Here is a 16,364-nt window from a genome sequence, read left to right on the forward strand (position 1 = left end):
GGAAAGATGTTATCATGTTAGAAAGGGTACAGAAATTTACAGTCATGTTGCCAGGACTACAGGGTCTGAGCTGTAGGGAGACGTTGAGTAGGTTGCGACTCTATTCCCTGGAGCGCAGGAGGATTTTATAGAAGTGAATAAAATTATGAGAGGAATAGAGTCTCTTGCCCAGAGTAGGTGAATCGAGGACCAGAGGAGATAGGTTTAAGGTGTTGGGGAAAAGATTTAATAGGAATAGGGGTAACCTTTTCACACAAAGGGGAGTGGGTGTATGGAACAAGCTGTCAGAGGAGGTAGTTGAGGCTGGGATTATCCCAACGTTTAAGAAACAGTTAGACAGGATAGGACAGGCTTGGAGGGATATGGACCAAACACAGGCAGGTGTGACTAGTGTAGCAGGGACATATTAGACAGTGGGCGCAAGCTTTCACACTGTATCACTCTATGACTATCTGATTCTCCTCAGCTTTGCTGTTCGTTCACTTTCTTATGTTTGGAAAAAACATTCTCATCACCCAAGGAAATGCCAAGGTTGCTGCTAAACCTTGTTATATAATCCAAGGTTTCAAAGTAATTTCAGTTCACTTCATTGTAAAACATTTGTCATGAAGAGTGAATATGATCTTTAAACTGTTTAACTGTCGACTTGGAGTACTCACCTGTGTCTCCTAACATGGTTATAAACTTACAGCCATGCCACTTGGTATCACATATTGATCGAGAGAATCTCAGAAGCTTCACGTAAACAAATGAACAAAAATATTCTGAAAATTGTTACTTGTCCTGATTTATTTTGTTAACAATTTCCTTTTCTCTCCAGGGTGTGTTGCCTCTGCAGCAAGGACTGTGGGATGCGGGGAGCTGTTGCCCTCTATTGGCAACAGCTATACTGGGGACAGTACTGACAGGGTCTGGAGTGAGTTTAACATTTCTTATAAATAAGTTGACTTATTTTTGATAAAACATTTCCCGCTTAACAACATCTTTCATATAAAGAGTGACCAAAACTGAACACAATAAATGTGGCCTCACCAAATTATTGTACAACTGTAACATGATTTCACAACTTCTATACTCAATAGTCTGATTGTTGAAGGCTAATTTGCTGACAGCCTTCATGACCACCCTATCTACCTTTCACATCACTTTCAAGGAAAGCAGTTCCCTGACTACATCTTCTGCTTTCCCTCTTCCCACGCTTTTTACTCCCCGTAACGCATATTTTAGTTTTCCCTCTATGAACATAGAGTTTTTTCCCACATCATGCAATTATCCTTTATATTAATTTGTAGAAACATTCACAAAATATAGATGGTGCAATAATGGAATTAATCATTAAAAATATTGTTTTCTCTTTCTCAGATCCTCTATTGTCTTAAAGTCGTCCGACAATTCACAACAGAGGCAAGGCGTCAGTCAATGAGCCGGCAGCCCTCCTTCACCTACTCTGAATGGCCTGAAGAAATAACCGATGAAATCACTGAACCAGCACTCAACGATCCAGATCAGGATGACATTGATGGCCAAGTATTTTACCAGTCCGAGTACCAGGAACAGACAGAGAACCAACTTCAGTCCCTTGAGAGTTCCACAGATTCGATGTCCGAATCGGTGGATCAGTTGACTCTGGCTGTTAAACCAGTGGGACTTCAGGAGAGGTATGTGACTGAATATTACCATGGTTTCTTTGTTGATGGAAATTATATGTGTCCAAGTAAATGCTTCAGACATGATGCACATGTCAAAAGGAAATGGCAGTTAACACAATATTGCAAGTAGCAGGATGCCATCTTTTCAAACTAGTAGAGTAGAATACATTCTATTAAAAAATATAGTGTGTGGACGTGCCTTTATTATGGGTGCAATTAACTAAGTACTCCAAAATGTAGTAGAGAGCGGGAAACCTGGAATAAGAAGGTCCTTAATATACATTTCACTTTCAGATATACTAGATTTCCGCAGTAAATCTGTGACAGGAAATCAACTGTCATTCGTTAACTCCAATTTTTGTTTTCTCTTTACCCAAAGGAGAGGTTCAAACGTATCATTGACCCTTGACATGTGCACACCAGGAAGTGAAGAAGCTGATGAAGATGTGCTGTCACCCAGGGAACAGTCAGCAAGGGAATGCTTGCAAACAGCATCCAACCTACTCAGTGCACAAAAACTACACAAGCGAGCCATGGATTCCTTCGCTCTCCAGAGAGAATTCCTTGTAAGTAACATATAAAAGTGGGTTCAGCACAAAAATGTAAAGGAGCTTCATTGCATTTTACCAATCTGTCTGTGAGTGAATTCAATACATGATATTCCTGCTCAGAACTCAGCCAACTATACATGCACGCTGCTTGTACTCAGTACCTGGCTTATGATCAGTGCCTTGCCATCAATCAGACCAGGCTGTGCTTAAAGCCCAGAATACACTCAGTCCAACTGGTTTATTTCCTTTCATATTACCTCTGCATGTGGGAAATATAATCTCTCAGTTTATATTAAAGGAATATTTACTGCGGATATCTCAAACCATAAAGTGGTTTATTGATAAGAAAAAAGCATTGATAATCAAGGATACAAGGTGAATGACAAAGGAACCAGATGCAAGATGGAAATAGCTCTTTGATGCTGTGAATTATTGTGATCTGGAATACATCGCCGTAACAGTGATGATAGCAGATTCAGGATTAAATTCCAGAACAGTTTTGGATACATTACAACTATTGTACATTGTACCATATAGAACTAACTAGAAAGTTATTTCACAGCCCAGTCAAAGATATGATCTTGTAGAAGCAAAGAACTGCAGATGCTGGTTTATACCAAAAATAGACACAAAGTGCCGGAGTAACTCAGCGGGTCATGCAGCATCTTTGGAGAAAAAGGATCTTGATGGCCTATTTGCTGGTTTATTCTTGCACTGAAAAACATATATTTGTTTTATTAACTATATTACTGCCTCTTTATTCCACATTTTGCTCTTCATACATGCCTTTCATTATCTCAATAGGGATTGAATAGGGACTCTCCCCATAATCCAAATATATTTTTGGATGTCTTATTTTGTTTTTCTTCCTTGACATTCCATCTGCTTAGAAACGTCATTTGTTTCCACACTCAATATTTCCTGTGCCTTAACTTTGGTGGAAGCTGTAATATCACCAAATACTTTTGTGACTTGGTGATGCAGCTCATAAACAAACACCCTATTTTGGAGCTGAAAAAGTTTGGATATAAACTCATACTCTAGTTCAATGTTTTCTTAAGCCGTGTTGCTTCACCAAAGTTTGAGATCGGATCATTCGATGCCTGGATATTCACATTCAACTTCATAACATCAACTTAAATTAGTAAGAAACATTAAGACCATGGCAGCCACAATTTATTGTTTAGTTTATCTTTAATAATTTCTTTGCTCACTGTTTCTATTCTCTCTACTTCAGGAAATACCAATGAATTTTGTTCATCCAAAGGAATTTGATATTCCAGGTTTTGGATTGAAGAATCGCTATAAGACAATACTACCAAGTGAGTGAACATAACGTCTCCAAACTTTGAGCTTATTGTTGCATTAGTGGGAATTATCTTTGAGATTTTTTCACACACCCTCAACTATTATTTGAGCTCATTTGCTTTTTGCAACTTGAGTTATTGGTTGTTGGCACTAAGAGCTAAGATATTTCTTCATTTACAAGCAGGATTTTGTTTTGTTTGACCATGTGTTAGGATGATTGTAAGTGTCAGGAAGTGCCACATTGAGATAAATCTCATCGGAGAAAGCTCAACCATTTTGTCACTCCCACAACATGTTGTGTTTGAAACTTATTAGAAATGCAAAAGTTTTATTCTGCTTGTGAATAAGATTGGGATTATCATATAAATATGCATGATATCATCAAAATTTGTGCCACACTGGATAGGTAAATGGTGGATAAGAAAGGCAATCAGCAAGTGGAGAAAATTCTGTACTGACACATTTGATATATTTTGGGAAAATATACTGTCCTTATTTTATGTTGTGAAATAACTGTCCTTATGGAAGAACAGATTAAAAAATCTGGTTGAGAATTAAATTATACCAGATTAATAAAGCATTTACTTGATTATTTTGAATATACAGGAATGAAATTTAAGTTCCTCATTCAAGGATGGTGAATATTTAGCTTGTGAAATACCTTACATGTCCATAATAAAATCTATAATAGTTTAAGAATATAAAATTAAACAAGGAGAAAGCAATATAGCCTCACAAATATACGCTGACAATCAATGTCATAGTTTATTCACTACGTCAGTCCACTTACCTGCACAATTCTTTCTCACATACTCCAAGAGTCTGAAAATGTATCAATCTCAAACTTCAAAATACTTAATTGAATTGAATTGAAATAATTTAATTGCCACACAACCAAGGTCAGTGGTATTTGGGTTGCCAGCAGCGGTACAATAATAAAGAACACAACCACAATAAAATTTTTACACAAACATCCACCACAGCATTCATCACTGTGGTGGAAGGCACAGAGCTTGGCCAGTCCTCCTCCATTTTCCCCCGTGGTCGGGACCACCACCCTCCACAGCCGTTGCTGCGGGCGTCCAGATGGTAAGGGACAAAGTCAAAGTCAGGTGAGTCCAGGATCGGCTCTTCCCAACCAGAGACCGCGGCTTCAGGTTGGTGTAGGCCGCAGGCCGGCGGTCAAAGTTTTAAAGTACCTGCCTTGCCGCAGCCGGAAGCACCGCAGTCTGCAGGGCCGGCGGTCGAAGCTCCCCTCCAGGGGAGATGATAAGTCCATGCCGCACCCGCGGTAGAAGACGGCCGCGGGCCGGCGGTGGAAGCTTCTTCTTCCCCCCGGGTCCTCCACGAGGGATCCCGGGCTGTAGACGCCGCACCAGCTGGAGTTCTGCAGACTGCGGCTTCAGGCTGCCGCGGGCCAGCGTAACGGAGCGCTCCCCTCCAGCGAGGTCTCACCCGCTCCGCGCCGAGAGTCCACGCTGCGCCCGCCGCTGAAGCTCCGGGCGCGTCTCCGGGAAAGTCCGCGCCGATCCTTGCTATTAGGCCATGGAAGAGGCGGCCGAAACGGTTTCCCCCTTACCCCCCCACACCACCCCCCACACATAACACACAAAGAAACATTAAAAACACACTTTTAAACATACTAAAAAAATTAAAAAAGTTGAAAAAAGACGGACACGCTGCCGACAGGCTGCTGCCAGTGCAGCGCCCCCTACCGAAAAACGAAGAAGAAGAAGAAGAAGAAGAAGAAGAAGAAGAAGAAGAAGGAGAAGAAGGAGAAGAAGGAGAAGAAGGAGAAGAAGGAGAAGAAGAAGAAAGTCTTCACCCAGAGGCAGTAACTGTTTGCAGCACACAGTCTAGAAAGATAGTCAAGGTAGAAACCCTTCTCACATTTGGATGTGTTGTAGCAGGCCAGACAGGTTGACCAAAGTGATTTTTATTTTTAATAAAAATGAAACAAAACACGTGAATTTCGCGTATCTGACTGAACTAACAATCATAGCTCCGGTTACTAGGAGGAGCGCTGACCGACTAAAACACCCTAGAAAAGCCCGCGAACGAACCCCCGCGATCACGTGACGGAACCGACCAATGATGAGGGTTCTGACCTCCCCACCCCACCACTAGGTGCTGCTACAGGACCCCCCCAGAACCCGAGAAAAGGAAACGAGCGGGTGTCCGAATGATGCGGCAAGACCGAGTGGAGACAGGATCTCCGGGAACTCTGCCAAGATCGGAGCATAAGCCGCACCCACGTCCGACATGGATCCGAGCTACAGATTAGGAGAAACCATGGGCCGCAAGGCCGCAGGCTAGAGGGGCGGGGGGGCACCGGAGGAACAAGGCGCTGGCCCCAAACGTCCACCATGAGGGAAAAGGCCCACAAAAAATTGACACCGAGCAACGGCTGGGCGACATCCGCGATCGTGAAGGGCCACGAATAACGGCGAGAGTCTAGGACGAGGGAAACAGTCCGAGTCCTGTTGGAGCCGATGGGTCAGAGCGGGGCCACGCTTATCTGCACGGGTATCGAGGCCGGTCGGAGGTAGGATGCTGAGCTCAGCCCCATTGCCCACGAGGCAACGAAGCCCTGAATGGTGATCCATGACGTAGAGGCTATGTTTCTGGATGACCGCAAAAGCCTCTACTGGCGATCGGCAAGGGCATTTCCCGGAAATGAGCAGGGGGCACGGCACCAGCAGGCCGCCGCACCCCAGCGTTGGTCGTTATAACACCACTGGCGCTTACTGCGAACCACGGCGGTCAACTGCGGCTCAGTGATGTAATCCGTGGGAGGAACGGCCTGGTGAGGCTGCTGCGGCGAAGGTGCGGATACCCAGCAGATGGAACCGCCATCCTTTTACTTGGCTAGCCACAGCTCGTCTGCCCGTTCAGTGAGTTGCAGGGGATGGGTGAAATCAGACCCAGCGAGCAGCAGGCAGATGTCATCGGGCATCTGTTCCAGGAAATCCTGTTCGAATAAAAGGCAAGGCTGGTGGCCGTCCATGAGAGCTAGCATCTCACTCATCAAAACTGACGGCTTACGATCGCCCACACCGTCCATATGCAGCAGACTGAGCCCGAAGGTGCGTAGCAGCAACGCCTTGAGGCCCTCGTACTTGCCAAAATCGGGCGGGTTCTGCAGGAAAGGCAGCAACCACGTAGCAGTCTCCTGGCTGAGCGCACCCACCACGTAGAAATAGCGGGTAGCATCTGCGACGATCTGGCGGAGCTCGAACTGGGCCTCGATGTGCTTGAACCACACATGAGGCTGTACCGCCCAGAAAACGGGTAGTTTCAGTGCAACCACGTTCTGCTGAGTGGGCAGGGCATTGAGATTCTCGGCCGCGTTCATGTGGAGAAGAAATCCGAAAAACGTTCGGATCGACGGGGTCACCAATGTAGCGAGGCCAGACAGGTTGAGCAAACTGATTTTTATTTTTAATAAAAATGAAACAAAACTCGTGAAGTTTGCATGTCTGACTGAACTAACAATAATAGCTGCGGTTACTAGGAGGAGCGCTGACTGACTAACACACCCTAGTAAAGCCCGTGAACAAACCCCTGTGGTCACGTGACGGAACCGACCAATGATGAGGGTTCTGATCTCCCCACCCCACCACTAGATGCCGCTACAGTGTAATGATATACAGTGTTATAGACCAAGTGTCAGAATGTGTAATTGGTCTCGACACATTTTTTTTCAATTGGGACAGACACGATGGGTAAATAGACCAATTCGGTGTCAGAAAATGTCTACAATCCAATGATAAAAATATTCCTCATCTTGATCTTTAATTGTTTTTATCTTATTTCCCACTGTTATCGAATCTATTAAATATCAGTGTGTTGTATTTTCTTGAAGTCCCCGATACCTGGGTAACACATATTCCAGGTTACATAGATACATAGACAATAGGTGCAGAAGTAGGCCTTTGGCCCTATGAGCCAGCACCATCATTCAATGTGCTCATCCACAATCAGTACCCTGTTCCTGCCTTCTCCCCATACCCCTTGATTCCACTAGCCCTAAGAGCTCTATCTAATTCCCTTTTGAATGCATCCAGTGAATCGGCCTCCACAGCCTTCTGAGGCAGAGAATTCCACAAATTCACAATTCTCTGTGTGAAAACGTTTTTCGTCGTCTCAGTTCTAAATGGCCTACCCCTTATTCTTTAACTGTGGCTCCTGGTTCTGGACTTCCCCCAACATTGGGAGCATGTTTCCTGTATCTAGCATGTCCAAATTTCAGTGAATACAAGCCCAGTCGCTCCATTCTTTCAGCATATGACAGTCCCACCATCCCAGAAATTAACCTCGTGAACCTAAGCTGCACTCCCTCAATAGCAAGAATGTTCTTTCTCAAATTAGAAGACCAAATACCCCAGGTGTGGTCTCACCAGGGCCCTGTACAACTGCAGAAGGATTTCTTTGCTTCTATAATCAACTCCTTTTTTTTTGAAGGCCAACATTCTTCACTATCTGTTGTACCTGCACGCTTACTTTCAGTGACTGATGTACTAGGACACCCAGGTTTCGTTGTACTTCCCCTTTTCCTAACTTGACACTATTCAGATAATAATCTGCCTTCCCGTTCTTGCCTCCAAAGTGGATAACCTCACATTTATCCACAGATGCCATGCATCTGCCCACTCACCCAATTTCTCCAAGTCACTCTGCATCCTCATAGCATCCTCTTCACAGTCAACACTGCCACACAGTTTTGTGTCATCTGCAAATTTGCTAATGTTATTTTTAATTCCTTCATCTAAATCATTAATGTATATTGTAAATAGCTGAGGTCCCAGCACTGAGATTTGCGGCACCCTACTAGTCACTGCCTGCCATTCTGATAGGGACCCGATAATCCCTACTCTTTGTTTCCTGTCTACCAACCAATTTTCTATCCATGTCAATACCCTATTCCCAATACCATGTGCTCAAATTTTGCCCACTAATCTCCTGTGTGGGACCTTATCAAAGGCTTTCTGAAAGTCCAGGTGCACTACATCCACTAGCTCTCCCTTGTCCATTTTACTTGTTACATCGTCAAAAAATTCCAGAAGAATTGTCAAGTATTTACGCCTTTCGTAAATCCATGCTGACTTGGACTGATCCTGTTACTGCTATCCAAATGTGCCACTATTACATCTTTGATAACGAATCCAGCATCTTCCCCACCACCAATGTCAGGCTAACTGGCCTCGCCATCTAAAAAGTATTGCCTTAGAAATTCACTCACGTATCACATTTTTAACTACTTTAGATTAAATTTTAGAGTAAAATCAAATGTCAACTGCAATCATGGTCAGAGCGCACATACTACATGAAGAGATTCAATCAATCAGTATCTGCATGTCAAAAGCACATGACTGAAGCAAAAAGGGTGTCATCAATCTTCTTATAATTTCATAAACATGTAATTATCACACAAGAAATCAGATTTGAACAATAGGGAGCTGTACTGCAATTGAACTATTCAAATATACTTTGGTACTCATTCCCCAATAACGGAATACTTCTTACACATTATTATCAACTCATTATCAGAGTCAAGTCTAGCAAAGTCCACAAGGCAAGCTGATCAAGCTTGATTGTTATAGAGGAGACGGATAATTTAGGTCTCCATTAAAGTTCACTCTAATTCCCACTAGAGAGGGTATTACATTGCTGTTGACAAATATGTTATCTGTGTGGCACCACTGATGTTTTCTGATTGAGGAGTTATTGTTGTTTCCAAACAGACACCTACTTTCTGAATGTCAACTCATCTTTTCATTTATTTTCTGTTATATGCATGGTGCTTTCAAAGACTTAAAAATCTTGCTAAGGTTCATTAGGGAATAAAGTTATTTGTGGAATCATTAAAAGATAAGCTTTTAAATATTGATCCTAATGAATCTCTGCTTTGTTTTGGGAGTTTGGTTTCAGGAATGTGGACAATATAGCTTGCCACTATTTATGGGTGAACATGGTCAGAATCTTGATGCTTGTGGTTTTGCCTTTGGTGTGCATCCTGGTTAGGAACTGGCCCTAACATTCTGATAAATTCTGACGAAAGGGAATAATTAAAAGGCCTACATTCACTTGAGTTTAAATGAATAAGAGATCAATGAAACTATAGGCTTGACTGGATGTAAAGAGTTTGTCTGTCCTTATTGAAGGGGGCCAGGGTTTCAAAACATATTACAAGATATTTACGAATGAGATGAGAAATATCTTCACTCTGAGGTGGTGAAGTGGTGACATTCGCTACCAAAGAAAGCTTTTGGGGATTTTGAGGATGGAGATTGGCATCTTGACACATGGAAACAGGTAGAATGTAGGGATATGGTATTGAGATCAGCTTTAATCCTATTGAAAGGTGAAGCAAGCTTGAAGGGGTGAATGATCTACTGCTATTACTATTCCTTTCTTTTCCCTTGATTCTACTGTTTCTCTCTTATCCTCCCTGCCAATTACATTCTCAAAATAGTGAACCACAATCACCTTAAAAAAGATGTTCAATAATGTATTGTAGCATTTTTCAAGTAATTACATAATTGATAATGATATAACTGATCCTACATTTTTAAGCAATGCAGTAAATTTATTTGGGAGATATCTTTCTGTTGTACTTTATAACCATGGATTTTAATGAAAAAATTCTGCTTGTATCACAATGCTGAGTAATCCATGTTTCTAAATTGGAATTTATCTTCTAATAATACAATGATCTTAGATGTTTTATATTTTGCCATTTCATTTTCAGACCCCCACAGCAGAGTGTGCCTTACCATTAAATCACCAGATGATCCGCTAATCTCATACATTAATGCTAACTACATTAGGGTAAGTGCACTATCTGGAATTACAATTTCAAGAGGATATTAATGGGCCTAACCCACTTACGCAACTTTTTCGGCAACTGCCGGCACCCGTCATAGGTCGTTGCAGGTCGCCGAAAATGTTCAACATGTTGAAATTCCAGCGGCGACCAGAAAAAGGTACGACTCTTTGGGCGACTACTCACGATTATACAGGCTTTACCCCGCGACATATCGCCAGGGCCTGTATGGTCGTAAGTAGTCTCCTCAGTCGCCCAAAGAGTCGTAGCGTCTTTCTGGTCGCCGCTGATTTTTCAATATGTTGAAAATTCTCGCCAACCTGCAACGACCTATGACGGGTGCCGGCAGTCGCCGAAAAAGTCACGTAAGTGGGACAGGTCCATAAGGACATCTTGACAAATCTTAAAAATGACATTTTTAATAATTAACATTCTGTTACTTCCACTACTGTGAACCTGCAGAATTCCTATGTATTCACCAGCCCAAGAGCATAATTTGGCACATAATTATTGTGGTATTGTTTGTTAAGGGTATTCGCTGTCCACGATCTTAAGTGCTGAGCAGAAACAGATGCTGTTTTTCCAGAATTGCTATTGATGTGGCAACAAAATTCCAAAAGGCACATCATTACTGTGTTGTTGAAGAAAAAGCCCAAGACATTGTTGGATAATCAAAAGCTTGGTCAAAGATAAACTTACAGGAAGGCAGAGTGGCAAAGAGGCTGAGGGATGGAATTTCACGGTTCAGGGATCTGGCAGCTGAAATGGTGAGGTGATTAAAATGGAGATTATCAATAGGCATCACGGATATCTCAGAGGGTAATGAGGCTGAACGAGATTACAGAGATAGAGGTTGATGAGGCCAAAGCTGTAGATGTTGTCTATATAGACTTCAGCAAAGCATTTGATAAGTTTCTATATGTACAGTGGGTCGAGGATACCAGGCCTTTAAGGACAGTTATTTGTTCAGATTCAAGTTTAGCAATAAAGAGTTTACAGCACAGCCATTCAGACAGTAGACCAGACATTTTGATTGAAATACAACAAACACTATTCAGAATTCAAATGATGGGGCTTACAGTCATATTTTTATGGGTACCAGCACACATTGGCATTAGAGGAAATGAAATGGCAGATATGGTAGCAAAAGAGGTAACAAAAAGAAGTAAGATTGATTTAAGTATTAACATAGGTAAAACTGAAATCAAAGACATTATTAAGCAAAGACTGAAGGAAAGATAGCAAAAGCAATGGGAGGAAGAGCGGAAAGGACGGTGGTTCTACAGAGTCCAGAGGAAAGTGGGAGAAATGAGATGTGCAGGAAAAAACAGAAAAGAGGAGACAGTAATTTCAAGAATCAGATTTGGACACACTGGTCTGAACAGTACACTTTGTATAATAGGCAAGCATAATACAGGCAGATGTGAATACTGTGGGCAAGAAGAGACAATAGAGCATGTCATTATACATTGTGAGAGGTATGAGGAAGAAAGAAGACAAATGAGTGAACGATTCAGAAAAGAAAAAGTACAATTTGATTTAATAGATATTTTACAAAAGAATTCATATAAGTGCTATCAAATCTTATTGCTTTTTCTCAGGGTAACCAATTTGTTTGGAAAGATATAGGTTATTAGTATATAAGTTATAATGTTATTTGATCCACACTCCATACCAGTTGGTGGCGGTAATGCACTAAAAAGTTGTTTGCCAACCGCCATAAAAAAAAAAAACTACATAGAAGAAGAAGTAAGTTTCCATATGGTAGACTACTCTGGAAGGTTAGATCACAAGGGATCCAGGGAGAGCAACTAGATAGAGAATTGGATACATGAAAGGAAGCAGAGGGTGATGGTGGAAGGTTGTTTTTTGGACTGGAAGTCTGCGACTAGTGGTGTACCTCCGGGATCGGTGCTGGGCCCATTGCTGTTTATGGTTTATATTAACAATTTGGATGAGCGTGTAGAAGACATAATTGGTAGGTTTGCAGATAACACATAAGTGGGTTGTATCATAGATAGCGAAGATGGTATCAAAAATTACAGCAGGATATTGATTGGTTGGGTAAGTGAGCTGAGGAATGGTTCAATGGAGTTTAATATAGATAAGTGCGAGGTACGGCAATTTGGGAAGTCAAATCAGAGCAGGAGCTTCATAGTGAATGGCAGGGCTCTAGGGAGTGTTTCAGGGTAGAAGGATCGAGGAGTGCAGGTACATAGTTCCTTGAAAATGGCCTCGTTTGGCAGGGGCTAGTTGGACTGAAGGGCCTGTTTCCTTCCTCTACGACTATGACTCTAAATACAACCATAAAGGAATAAAAACAAAGGTAATTTATTTTAAAAGCCATTGCTGATCCAGGGGCAAATACAGCAAATTGTATGGTTTGGAAACAGAAAGATGACGTGTGAAAGGAATGGTGCAAGTCGGATTTTGGCATCAGTGATTTGGTGACCTCTGCTTTATAAAGTGGAAAGGAACATTGGCCAAATCTGGAATAATCAAGTCTATAACCAATAGGAAATAGATGAAAGTTACAGCAGCAGATGAGCTGATGCAGGGAGTTGAAATGGACAACCTATTCTCTTCAGTGGATCATGTGCAGCAATGAGGCTGCAAAGCAACTAGCAGGAATTATGCACTGTGCAATTTGTGAAGGTTAATAATCTAATTGCTGGTGCCAAGTATTATACCAGGATACCCAAGCCTGAAATATGTCTGATGAGCTCAGTGTGATCTAGTGCTAGCATCTAATTTTTAGGTGACAGAGGGGTAAGACACACTTGAGCTACAAAAAACATCCAATTTGAGGTTCACAGCAATAATCATGTGAATTGAATGAGGAAGTAGATTGTAATTTGTTTTAAATTCTGCTCTTCGCAGGCATCTTCCAACTTCCACACCCCAACCTAGGATACTACTTGATGTGGAATAGTCAGCCAGCTGTCCTTTACTGGCTGTAGATGCTCAAAATGCAATTCTGTCATTCCTGATCCAATATATCCATAAGCAAATCAGATAACTGAGGTGCTCACTTAACCTTTGGCCAATCTTAGTACATTTGTGTGCATTCTAACCACTGTTAAAAAAAACTAGCTTAATGCAGGAGAAGTTGCATTATCAACTTACAGATTCTTGCAGATTCACCTGACAGTAAGAAACAAATAATTTATCAGGACTGTTCTTTTTTACTGGTCAATACAGAATGTACTTTAGATAGTGAACTCACTTTCTGCTTCTCTGGACTCTGCAAGAATTAAGTGCAGATTTGATAGCTGTTTTTCTGCACGCGTTCATGTGACTGCTGAAACAGCAATGTCCTACTCGGTATAACTACAAGAGATTTACAGACTTTATTATTGTGTTTCTTCCCATTTATAACATAATTAAACTAATAATGTAATTTGTTTACAGGGCTACGGAGGGGAGGAAAAGGTGTACATTGCTACTCAGGGACCAATTGCGAACACTGTGTCGGATTTCTGGACAATGATTTGGCAAGAAAAGTCAACCATTGTTGTCATGATCACAAACCTAGAAGAGAGGAATGAGGTACTTGGACAGCTGTCAGCACCACTGACGTGATTCAGAAAATATTTGCATTTATTTTAATATTTATCCTGGTATTCCAATAACTTTAACCAACTTTATGCACCTGTTAGTTTACTCAGTGAGTGCCAGCCAACTTTTTAAATCAACCACAAACCTGATCTTGTTTGCACCTGACCCATCTTTTATCCAGGATAGCTAACTCTAAACAAAGAGGGGATTAACTCCTCCTAGTCTGTATGCCTCAGAGACGAGGACAGCGAGGTCAACATTTGTAACAAAATGGACTTGAAAGAAGAAGAAGTGCCACACCAGATGTTTTGGTTTTGAAACATCACCTACCCATGTCCTCCAGGGACATGGATCCGAAACGTCACCTACCCATGTCCTCCAGGGATGCTGTTTGACTCACTGAGTTACTCCAGCACTTTGTGTCTTTTTTTGTAAACCAGTTTCTGCAGTTAATTGTTTCTACATTTAATCAGGAGGAAGTTGGCAGGGTAATGAAATTAAGTACTTGATGCTCATGCCCCATGAGCACTTGTAATCATTTAGCAGCCAAGTTCCCATGAAATGAGCAGGGCTTCAATTGCTTCTCTTGTCCTGATTTGCTGATAGAATATCAAATAGTCCTTGCAGCAATAGCCAGAGCTTTCAGGTAGACAGCTTGCATCAGAGAGACATTTTTCTCCATCAAATTGAAAGAAGCTTCTTGCAGAGCTTTTCCACCATCAGACTTTGATGCACTGTTGTCACATGTCAAAATTCCTAGGACCCAATATCTTTAGCGAGAAACCCAATGCCATATTCAATTCCTCTCCATTAAGAACACGATAAATTGCTTCAAATTCTACCGCAAGCTAATTATCACATTTAATCTTCATTAAAGACACAAAAAGAAAACATTTTAAGGGTTTCGACCCGAAACATCACCTATTCCTCTTCTCCAGATATGCTGTCTGACCCGTTGAGTTACTCCAGCTTTTTGTGTCTATCTTCTGTTTAAACCAGCATCTGCAGTTGCTTCCTGCACATTATAACAACCAATAGGCTTTACAGAAATTAAACTATTTATTCTCAGTGGCTGCCCCAGAATGTTCGACCTTCATGGTACTTCTTGAAGTGCAGCCTAAGTGATTAAAGCAAGTGTGACAAATGCTTGTTGAGAATTTGAAGAGGCAGTTGAAGTGTACTCCCACAATGCATTTGAAAGGTAAAGGCCAGGTGGCCATGGCTCTTCCGCTATATCCGTTACACAATGTGTAATCACATCATATGCAGTTTGTGAGAAAAAACTATGGCTTTGCAATAAAGCTGGGTTGTCCAATTACTTCTGGAAATGCCTCTTCCTCAGGACATGGGTTCTTCCATTACAGAGTAAACTCCCCAACCTTAGTTAGGTGCTTCCGGCACTTGTCTTCTAAAATTGGAAAAAAGTACTGAATGAGTATATTGGTAGCTGTAATTGTGTGTGATGTGTTACATGATTGAAAGCTGGGAAATTTGAGATCCGAGAAATATTCTTGAAGGATATAATGGTGTGGAATGTCTGAAGTAAGATGGCGGGGTAACTTGATTAACTTGTGAATGTGATCTTGGTTCAGTTGATGATTTATATATTTTTGCGATAGGATCTTGACAGTGTAGAGGGAAGATACTATTTAGAAACATGAGGTAGAAGTGGAACAAAGGTTGGTAGGTGAAAGGTAGAGATAGTGAAGACAGGGGTGATAGGAAGATGGAGCCAGGAGCCAAGAGTGCAGAGACAGAAGCTGGTAGGTGATAGGTGGAAACAGATATGGGGGGTGGGGTGGGGGGGGGGGGGGGGGGGAATCAGCAACGAGAACACATGCTCCTTACTAGCCCCCTCACACCTACTTTTCACAGATACAATAAAAGATCCGTTATTATTCCTAAATGCAATTTAGTTATACAAGTACTGAGGAAGCAACATGTGGACAACATGTGGACATGAGGAAGCAACAGTCCACTTCCATCAATGTGGACTGGAAACATCAAGATATCAACCACTCTGTGTGTAAACAAAAAAAACGTCATATTCCTTGTAAAACGCCTTCTCCTAAGTTTAAATCTAAGCCCCCTTGTTTTTGTGCGGTCCTCAACAAATCTCTTTCAAATGCATTACTCTGTTTCATTATTTCAGAAATGTACAGTGTACTGGCCTGAGGATCAAGCCAGTTATCAAGGAATTGAAGTCTTTATCAACAACGTTCTACATGCAGATGATTATAGTTTGAGAAACATCACCCTGAAGGTGGGAAGATGCTGTTTTTTGGACCTTGATTTTTGCCATTATTGTTGGATCAAGTATTGATGAAGAATACTATTTACTCATACTATTAACCTTATAATCCAACATCTCTTTTACTACATAAACTAATTAAATCCCATGAAACCGTACATTTTCACTGTTTGATATCTGCAATCACTCCATGCCATATAGATGACTGCAAGTATCAAAGA

General features: G+C 41.6%; 1 protein-coding gene across 2 annotated transcripts in view; it reads left to right on the forward strand.

The window, feature by feature from the left end:
• LOC116984776 (tyrosine-protein phosphatase non-receptor type 5-like) overlaps positions 1 to 16,364 on the forward strand; it is an 84,609-nt gene that overhangs the window by 61,713 nt on the left and 6,532 nt on the right. For both annotated transcript variants that reach the window (XM_033039142.1, XM_033039143.1), the window contains 7 exons: positions 821 to 916; positions 1,363 to 1,658; positions 2,029 to 2,215; positions 3,438 to 3,522; positions 10,260 to 10,339; positions 13,746 to 13,883; positions 16,045 to 16,155. In XM_033039142.1, coding sequence (XP_032895033.1) covers positions 821 to 916; positions 1,363 to 1,658; positions 2,029 to 2,215; positions 3,438 to 3,522; positions 10,260 to 10,339; positions 13,746 to 13,883; positions 16,045 to 16,155 — 993 coding nt within the window. The remainder of the gene's footprint in view (positions 1 to 820; positions 917 to 1,362; positions 1,659 to 2,028; positions 2,216 to 3,437; positions 3,523 to 10,259; positions 10,340 to 13,745; positions 13,884 to 16,044; positions 16,156 to 16,364) is intronic.

The sequence above is a fragment of the Amblyraja radiata genome, chromosome 20, assembly GCF_010909765.2.
Source record: "Amblyraja radiata isolate CabotCenter1 chromosome 20, sAmbRad1.1.pri, whole genome shotgun sequence".
Taxonomy (NCBI): domain Eukaryota; kingdom Metazoa; phylum Chordata; class Chondrichthyes; order Rajiformes; family Rajidae; genus Amblyraja; species Amblyraja radiata.